The sequence below is a fragment of the Sipha flava genome, unplaced genomic scaffold (assembly GCF_003268045.1).
Source record: "Sipha flava isolate LNK unplaced genomic scaffold, YSA_version1 43_pilon_pilon, whole genome shotgun sequence".
Taxonomy (NCBI): domain Eukaryota; kingdom Metazoa; phylum Arthropoda; class Insecta; order Hemiptera; family Aphididae; genus Sipha; species Sipha flava.
In genome coordinates, this window is record NW_020273171.1 from 1457171 (window position 1) to 1467823 (window position 10653).

A 10653-nucleotide genomic window follows, 5' to 3' on the forward strand; every position below is an offset into this window, starting at 1 on the left:
AATCGTTTTACCGGCATGTATCTTTATAATATTAATATAACACAATACTATAGAGGTGTGTGTGTGTGTATGCATATGGTTTTAAATTGAAAAACCAAACATGTTTTGGTTCGTTTGACTATGGATGAAATAATCATAGGTATACTATATACATTGCGTGTGAATGATTAAAGCCATAACCTACTTACTCGTATGTGATTCAGCAACAGTGCCAAATGCGTTATAAAAAATTTTACTTTTTTTTTTTTTTTTATTCTGTGATTCCTATCTTCGTAATATTCACAAAACGTGTTTAATCTATAAGAATATGTATACTACACGTGTTTAAATCTTGGCTAGTACGTGGAGTTAAAAGCGCGAAGACAATAATGTGTTAAATCTTATATCGTTCCACATATTACATCATACATTACACATCCGATTATTATATTATTATAAGCTATTCCCTCTTTTTTTTCTTTTTATCACGGCATTTTCTCCCTCTCTCTCTCTCTAAGCTGCTGCTGCTGCACACTCTGCGCACCCTTCAAGTGTGCGCTGAAATATTATTAAAATAGTCAGTACGTGCATAGTATTGCCCATGTTCATATATTTTATACGAAAGACTACACTCGTAGCGGTATTTATTATACTTGTAGACATTTTTATTCCGAGACGATGCATCGATTGTACTATTAAACAATAATAAAAGAATATGCGTGACGTGTGCAATTACAGGTACGATCCTGGCCATATGGTTGATGAGTGTAAAACTGAAAATGCACGATGCAGCGATCGGTTTCATTGGCAGCGGTTTCGATCTGATCGCAGCCGTATGTTACAGTTTTGTCACTCAACCATGGCAGCTATACGCGGGTTAGTATAATACGAGTACTTATAAACGTGAATACGACCAATCACAATAATAACAATCGTAAAGAAAAAAAATTAATTACGTTTGTTGGTGTTATTAAATAATTTCAGTGCCAGTAATAGATATTTTCCATGGTGCTGCGTTCACTGTTAGTACGTCGATGGCGTCTAAGCTCGTCGATAACAGCGAATTGGGTAAACTGTTTTCTATTATTATTATTATATTATTATGATTAAAAAGTATTCATTAAATTATACGAAAATAATAATAATTATCATTATTACTGTGTATCGATCAGTGTGATGATGATTTTATTGTAAAACTTGCATGACAAAAACTTAACTAGTATTCATATTATTATCAATTAAATAAACACAATCAAATGTTAACTGTTATGCAGTTCGAATATAAACTTTCCATTTCAAATACACACATAATGAGAGACTTTTTTTTTAAAACTATTAAAAAAAAATACCAGCATATAAAAAAAATTGTTTTAATGACCTTGCGTAAACAATTGGTACTTAATTATTTACCTATACATTTATCTGAGTTTTATTTTTGTATTTTGTGTTTAGCGCGAACATATAGTAATTGTTGTGGTTTTATCTAAGATAACGTTTTCATGCAAATATTATTAACTATTAATACTTATTATTCTTAATATTACAATAATAATGTATACATGCTATATCAGCGGTTCCCAATTGGTGGTCCGCGGACCCTCAGGGGTCCGCGTGTTGATTTTAAGGGGTCCACGGTTGTGTTGTTTTGTAGTGCTATTTTTATTTTATTTTAGTGAAACTATTATCTTTGTAGTAATATGATATTCCAAGTATTTTTGGACTATTGAAACCCGATTATCGCGAAAAAAAATTAGATAACCAATTTCATAGAAATAAATATCATTATTATCTTCAATATTACACTATTATTACTATAATTTAGAACTTGAAACCATACTGATTATTTTCTTTCCATTAACCAATAAATATATTTCGGACATATAATTTAAAGTAAATTATCAACATTAGTATTAGTTAGTAGTCTCAGTCATTACTGGTCAGCGATTAGTGCCGTGTGTCCTTTTTTTATACATTGTATTTCAAAATTAAACGAATAACCATAGTGTATCAATGGTTAAAATGCCTATCGGAACTCATGAAAACAACATTAGAGGAAGTAGTGAAAATTATAAACTTTATTAAATCACGACCTCTACAATCCAGGCTTTTTGAAGTCCTTTGCAAATACATGGGAAGTGATTACGTACAGCTTCTTTTGTACACTGAAATTTGATGGCTCTCACGTGGAAAAATTCTTCAGCGTTTTTTTTGAGCTAAGAGACGAAGTTCGAGTATTTCTTCTTGAAACCAGATTTGTAGGATTTTTAACTGATTTTTCTTGGCCGTCTCGGATAGCTTACTTGGCTGATGTGTTTGAATACTTGAATACACTAAATTTGAGTTTACAAGGAATTTATGTTGATATTTTTCACGTTGAGGATAAAATCGAAGCAACTATTAAAAAGGTTGAAATTTGGGCAAAACGTGTTGAAAAGAACTCTTTCAGTAACTTTCCGACATTACAAGCTTTTTTTGGAATCTTCGTGTGAATGTCTATCACAGGAGGTAAAGAGTAAAATATCTGAACACTTATTGAGCATGGCCAAAATATTAAGAAAATATTTTCATCAACCTGACCCAAATAATACATGGATAAGAAATCCATTTTCCTGTGATATTGAAAAAATAGAAAATCTCTCTGAACAGGAACAAGATGAATTAATTGATTTGGTAACAAATGGAACGATGAAAAATATTTTCAACGATAAAAAACTAATTGATTTTTGGTTAATTGTTTAAAATGATCAAAAGCAACTGGCTTTTTCAAGCATGCAGCTGGACTTAGACGAAATTATGAACAAAAAAGAAAAATTTCACTTGTCTCATAAAATTTGAAGGTGGTTAATCAAATAATTTTTTTTATAAATATATTATTATTTTTTTTTTTTTTTTGAAAAAATTTGTTTGTTACGAAAATGATTACAAAATTAAATCATATTGAAAATAAATCGTACCAATTTATTTCTCATTTTCATAATTAAATAAAATTGAAAAGTAAGTATTTACAAAAAAAGGGGTCCATGGACCAATTTAAGTTATAATTAGGGGTCCGTGGCTTCATACTAATTGGGAACCGCTGTGCTATATCATTATACTACTACAGAACAGTCGATATATTTAAATTACTTTAAATAAGCGTTCCGAAACAATAATGGCGTAATTTATTTATACCAACTATGTCCTCTGTTCGGCTGCAATATAGTAAGACCCATTATTTTTGGTTTAAATGTTTTATTTAAATTTATTAGTGATATATTTTAGGAATTATATTATTTTTCAATAAAAAAAATTCCATATCAGGAGATTATTATACATGAGTATATGGCACAAACGTGTTTGCGGAACTGCAAAGGTTATGAAGTTAGAAGTTACAACCCCCTACGGGCCATGTCGATGCATTTATATAAACATAATATACCCACATATCAATAACAGCACTTGTCAAGTTTATGCGGTTAATTCCTTAATCTGAAAATACATAATATTATCATAAAAAAAACAGAGATCTATAGTTTAATATAAATATAAAAATCCCAAGCACGTATTTTCTAAGTCCTGTCAACATTGCTAAAACTTTAGCGCTAAGCCTAGTATTCAAGTTGATTTCCGTAGTACGTATTATAAATTTTTTTCAATTATATATCTTGACATTTATTTGAATTTTAGTGAACTTCGTGTTTTTTATTCATGTATATTTATTTCGGTTAGAAACATAAAATATGTACTTCAAAAATTACGTATGTCACATTACATATTTTAGTAGAATTTCAACGTTTTATTTTTATTGAAAATCTCTTAAAATTCCATCATACACAGATTTTTAAAATTCATATTTTAATTCTTTAAAAATGGTAAAATTTGAAATACACGACCGCCATTAGTGTCTATTTCTTTATTAGGTAATTATTTTTTTTAATCTACTACAACGAGCGATGTACGTGAACATGTTGCTTAATAACATTCATTAAATGTGTTTATTAGTATTATGTTATTTTCATTTCAAGAAGTAAGTAGTAATTTGTAACTTTGAGATTCGTTACAACTGTGTTAAATTAATTAAAATTATAGTTCATGTTATTGAAATATTTATATATTGGTAAAACGTCCTATACCTCACATGAAAGCAAATCTGCTCCAACTTACGTTTAATTTTATCATATAAATATATGGTTTACACATATACTATTAAATATAATAATATAACTCAAGGTCTATTACAAAACATTAATTTATATATTGTTTTTTTTTTAATTTTTTAAAAAAAAATAGTAATCATTTATAAATACTACAACAGATATTTCGAAAAAAAAAAGTGCAAAAAACTATTTTCGAATGGTTCATAATTGTTTTAACTAATTTACTTATAATACAAACGATTTTTAGTTTCTTGATAAAATATTATGGTTTCTACGTTGAATGACATCAAACTTAATATACGAGTATCTAATTACAATTATAAATTAAAACCCAAGAAAATTAAATTAAAACAACATATAATTGTTTTATATTTATCTTTTTAGCGCAACTCAATTCAGTTCGAGGTATGCTAGAAACACTCGCTCCAATTATTATATATCCTTTATATAATCAATTATATACGCTCACGTATGAAACACTACCAGGAGCTTTTTTCCTGCTGAGTGCGGCTTTTACTGTTCCAGTTGTCATATTATTCGGGTAAATATAATTATATATATATATATATATATTAAACATAAAATGTTTAGATAAGAACAATGGTGAGATAGAAAAAGAAAATAATATTTTTTTACACACATATGTAGTTGGTTCATGACAATTTTTCCGGTCATGAACACAATACAATACTTCTATTTAATTGTATAATTGTAAGCATATAGTTTTCCATTGAAGCTCGATATAAAATAATGGAAAATTGTAGAAGTGCAAAACCTATTTGACTTTCTTCAAAATATATTTTTTCAGCGTTGATGCTGAAAATTACAATATATTTTCTTGCAATATATTACATGGAATCGAATGTTTATAAAATAAATTCAATAAATACCACGAATAGATCAAATATTCCAACATTTTATTAGAAAACATTCAGGACGATTTTTTTTTTTTTTTTTTTTAGTTAACTAAATTAAATTAAGAAAATATTCAAAATAAAAATGTTTTATTATAATTTTAAAATTGCTTGTCCACGTGCTAAATATTCCAAAATCTTTTTATAATTAAAATTATTTTGTCCCCCTCAATCGTTAACATATAATGTTATACTACATTAAGATTCTTATAATTATTAAACATTATTACTCATATTACAGACAAAATTTAATTTTTATCTATTATTATATTATTACTATTATATAAATATTTTACTTAAACTACTATTTACTAACTATAACATGTTGTAGAAAAGTGACATTTTGAAGTGCACAAAATGTTATTTTTAAGGAAAATACACTTTTTATTTTGACACTTGGATTTACAAACACATTTTAAAAATCCTTGGCCAATTTCTGTGGATTGAATTTATATCAACTCATTTTACTGTTCATCAGATAAAGAACTAGTATTAGTGGCCAAATTTTTAAAAAATTTTGTAGTTTATTATAAAAATTTGACTTCATATAAATCGTATGCATAGTTGCAATATCAAAACGAGACACAAAAAATGACGAGAAAAATTACGATATTGTAATAAAAATATTAGTACATTCAATATTATACCTCTGAATAATTATTATAGTAGTAAAATAATATTAATATTTATTGCACTAAATCGTGCACGCACATTTATGATGGACGATAACTAAAGTCGTTGGTAATAGGCGATGCTCAATTTCGTTTTTCATCATATTGCCTACTCCACGTTTGGCATTATACATAATACCTAGGCAAAGCTCGTATTATGTATATTGCTGAGTAATTTTTGGCATTTCATATAATGCCTAGACATTTTGCAAAATACCGGATTATCCATATTGCCGGTAACATATATAAGCAATAAGTTCGATAATAGTAACTTATGTACTTGATCGTTTTCAGAAAAAAAAAATCTTTTTAAAAAATCCACTCTGTATTGATTCAAATTTAAATGTGTATAAAAGTTAATTAGTGTATAAGTTATAAACATTATTATAATCTAGTAAAAATAGAAAAAAGTTGAAACTCGATTTCACCAATTATGATATCGAAAAAACGATACGGCTGTCCATAAATAGCATATATTATTAAAAAACTAAAAATATATATTTTATAAATCATTATATTATTGTTAGTAAATAATGTAATAATTTATTTGTGATTATTATTTCTTAATAAATCGTATATCATTTATGGGACACAACTACGAAGTTAACAAATATTTTATAATAGGCAATCATAATACATCATATATATTAAATATAATTTTATAATAATGACAACAATTGTGTTTTAATTGTAATTAATGTTAAGTTGCCTGTTGTAAAATTCTTGCTAGCTTAGTATTTCTCTTCTATACTGCTTAATATTATTGAATGTTCGGTAATGAAAATGAAGTATGCACGTGTACTAAATTGTATGCTATAATATCAAGTTTCTTTGATTAACTATCAATTTATCAACAAGTAGTTGTACAAACAAAGGAAATATATACGGTGCAATTATGGAAAATTGATTAGAAATCGTTTTGTTTGAATAATGAGCCAAAAATAAGTATTGAACATTTTATTGTTTGTGTAACTATTCAAAATTTAAATATTAATAAAAAATAATTGTTTTGTGCACAATAATTATAAATACAACTCACTTTTTAAATTCTATTTATAATCAAATTGTAATTTTTGAACTTTTATCATATTATAAGGATAACACTGCAAACTATAATATTAAGTTTTACATTTTCTCGAACGTTGCGCAACCGACAATAGTACCTATAAACTGTAGTGGGAATTCGCTTTCTGTAAAATTAAGTGGTTTTGGTACGAAATATGGGGACCTATAACAATTCATATGACGTAGGACCAGTTGACTTTTAATTTGATTTTGATTGTTATTGTTCTTGGCACCTGGTTAATGAATATTGAATTTATATGCGTGTATGTGTTTAGGGAGCTGTGAAGTGTTAACAAAACGTTTGGCTTTTTCTGCTGTCCATATAATTTGATTTTATAAGAACCTTTAATTTATAAAACTTTTACTGGTATATTTGCACTGCATTTATAAACGGTACACGTGAACGATACACTAAATAAAATAATTAAATAAGCCATTAAAACATTTCGCTTAATTGATACCATTTTATTCATTCGATTTTAAATTCTAAGTGGAATAAAAAACTATTGGTTTAAGGGGTTTTTTTTCAGAAAATATTTTTTAGAAATTGATTAAAACACATAGAGAAAAACATACGGTACCTTATTAATTTTAAAATTAAATATTTATGACAATGTAGGCGTGAAATATGGAGTTATTTTCAGCTTTCGGTAGTCTCAGTAGGTAGTTTAAAAATTTTATTTGCAAAAACTGCGAAATTTCGACGTAAATAATATTTTTTAGATACGCAAAATATTTTGTGAAAAATATAAAAAGTATTTTTTCAAAGAGTCCTTTATTCACAGTTGGTTTTCAAATTGAACGATTTATTGTTGCTTATTAATGTACAACAATAATAAGAAAAATGTAAATAAAAAACTATTTTGTGTTGATTTATAAACGAAAAATACGTTTTTGTCGAAACTATAGCCATATAGTACATTTACAGGATCACCATATTTATTTTTATAACTTTTAAATCATTTGAAAGACGGTAACCTCACGAAAAAAATAAATTCATTGAAATTTCAAATGATAATAAATTTAAAATGATAAGCGTTCGTTCAAATATCAGTTCTGATGCATAGTTATGTATACATATATACATACATTATATACACATAATACAATAAGAAATAATATAACAAAAAAAAAAAAATGATATAAAAAAAGGTTTCTGTAAAAAACTTATAACAGAAATACCAGTAAAGGTTATATATTTCTTAAAATCATAATATACTTATATAAACATAAAATATTTAACAATAATAAAGTTTACTAGTTTTAATAATTTAAAGTTTAAAGTTGAAATAAGTGGAGTTTGGGGTACACAACAGTAGCGAAGTAATTTTATCTTCAGTAATATATTAGTATCAGTTTATTACGTTTCTTGTAAACATTTAAAATAATTATGTATACTAGTTACCATATTAACAGCGTAGGAATTAGACGGACAAGTTATTGTTTGATCTATATTAGATATCTCACTTCAAAAAAATATTTCATCAAAATCGAAAGCTCATTTATCCATTTACAAATCAGTATTTGGATTAATTTTACAATATTATGTCATAACGATTGAATAATATAATAATTCTTATTAAATAATGTATGTCTTAAATAATGTAATATTTCAATTTGAAATGTTAAAAATAAAATGTAGGTTTGCTATAAACCATTAAGCTCATGTATTGTTAAATTTAAAATGTATCAACGATATGGATTAGTCAATTTAGATTAATCTAACCAAAATATCAAAGTTTAAATTTTTTCAAATTAAAATACATTTTTTTTTTTTAATTAATTATTAATTATGTAGTAAAATTTTCAGGTTTGTGAAATTAATGTTTTTTTTTATAAAAATAACACCATAAATGAAATACAGTAGTGGATTCATAAATGATTTCATTATTATTTGTGTTTAAAATTTTCATGGAATCTATTTAGAAGTGAGTAATAAATAAAATCGAATTCATAATATTACGTTGTTTTTAAATCTCCATACTTGGCTTCATATGAAAACACGGTTTCAAACCTGATACTTGTGTTATCAGAATTAATTTCTCTATTTGTCGTGAACTCTAACATTAAAGGCTAGAGGCGAACTCCATAAGATTGTATCAAACAAGCATTTAATATATGAATTATCCGTCGAACAAACGATGCCAAAAGTCGTTTGTGTGCCAATGAAAGAGCTTGTAGCGATTCAATCAAAGGAATGCTTACTTATTATTATACACACTAACAAATAGTTTATTAGATATATATTAAACATATATTTGTACAAAAGTGGGGCGGGCGGATTTCTGCATCCAATATAATGGTACAATACTTGTTATTAATTATATTCAACCGGGATGGGGGAAAGCGGAACGAGCCAACAAGCGATCCCTGTATAGGCAGTATAGAGGTTAGTAATAGTTTTACAAGGAAGTAATAACGAAGAAAAAATAAAAATAAAATCGTATTTATAAACTCGAAACATGCACGCACCACTATATTTAAAATTTATTAAAGTATAAAGCACAATATTCCAATAACCGCGGAGGTCATCTTACAAACATTGTATGACTTAGGTTACAGTCGATTTAAATTTGATTCGATATCAATGGTTATGATTATTTGTGACTTATCTAAAAAATAACACACCTTCAGTTATTCACGACCTACTGCTAACAAGCAATCGACTTATATGGGCCCCCCCGCGGTCGGTAAAGGATTAATTTTCCCAATGCAGCAGTAGCCTCGGGACAGATAAGAAAAGTTCATCGGGCCGCTTTATTGGATTTAATAATATTAAAGAATACAACTAACCATCATATCTACTTATAAATATATATATATATATATATAAATTAATTAAAATATCTGGTGTGTTATTTATGTATAAAGTCTTTTTTTCCTTTATATCATAATGTTAGAACGCGAACGATTGAGAACCCAAATAAATACGATTTTACAGTAAACTCGCGGCCGAAACAAAACTAATATTATTAAAATTTGGTCAGTATATTTGATTCGACAGTACAAACGGATCAGATTTTTCTAGCGATGATTCTGTACAAACTATATTGACATTTTTCTAATCATTACTATTGTTATTGACAAAATGTGATAATCGTTTTTGATAAATCCGCATAACTACCGCGAACCTTTTGCAGTGTGAATACGAAGGCTCGTGTTTTATATAACATTAAATATAATTTGATATCATTTTAGTATCGGAATTCAATGTAGTGCAAGTGTATTTTATTAATTAATTTAACTTTTACAGACTTACATACAAAATCGACCGAAAAGATAAAATTTTTCAAAATAATAATAATGAAGAAGTACAAAAAAGTAAAGACGAATATAATAACACTGTCAAAGAAGAACCAATTAAAAGCATAAACTCAGTGTAACAAAAACGAATTTATAACAAATAATATGGTAAAACATATTATTATTTATTTGCTATTAATGTTATTATATTTTATATAAATATTGTATGTACCTACCTGACATAAGTTTGTAAAATACTTTTAGTGAATTGTTATAATTTCTAATATATTTTGTATAATTTTGTTTCTACCAAAATGTTAAATACCAAATCATAAATAAATATATATAAGAACTCAATATAATGGGGTATTGTTTTGTTTAATTTATCATGTGTATAAAATAATTTTGATTTGAAATTGGAAAAAAAAATAGTCATTTTATCAATAAAAGTGAATATAAAATAGATTTAGTCGTGAAAGTTAAAAACAGTCGTGGTGATTTCCTGCATCTGCCTTCGTATGCGTAATGGTAGGTAAATTATTAATACACGTTATTTTTATTGTTTAACATTTAGAACGGTCACGGTTGGTGATATTTTAATCAATTTAGACCTATAAAAGCCTGTATAAATCATGTTTAGTCATA

At 26.5% G+C, this 10653-nt stretch overlaps 1 protein-coding gene across 1 annotated transcript in view; it reads left to right on the forward strand.

Annotated features, from left to right (window-relative positions):
* The window catches only part of LOC112689303 (solute carrier family 46 member 3-like), a 28409-nt gene extending 18186 nt beyond the window's left edge, over positions 1-10223 (forward strand). The window contains exons 4-7 of the mRNA XM_025562948.1: positions 718-855; positions 964-1047; positions 4500-4656; positions 10019-10223. Coding sequence (XP_025418733.1) covers positions 718-855; positions 964-1047; positions 4500-4656; positions 10019-10148 — 509 coding nt within the window. The 3' untranslated portion in view covers positions 10149-10223. The remainder of the gene's footprint in view (positions 1-717; positions 856-963; positions 1048-4499; positions 4657-10018) is intronic.
* The last annotated feature ends 430 nt before the right edge of the window (positions 10224-10653 follow it).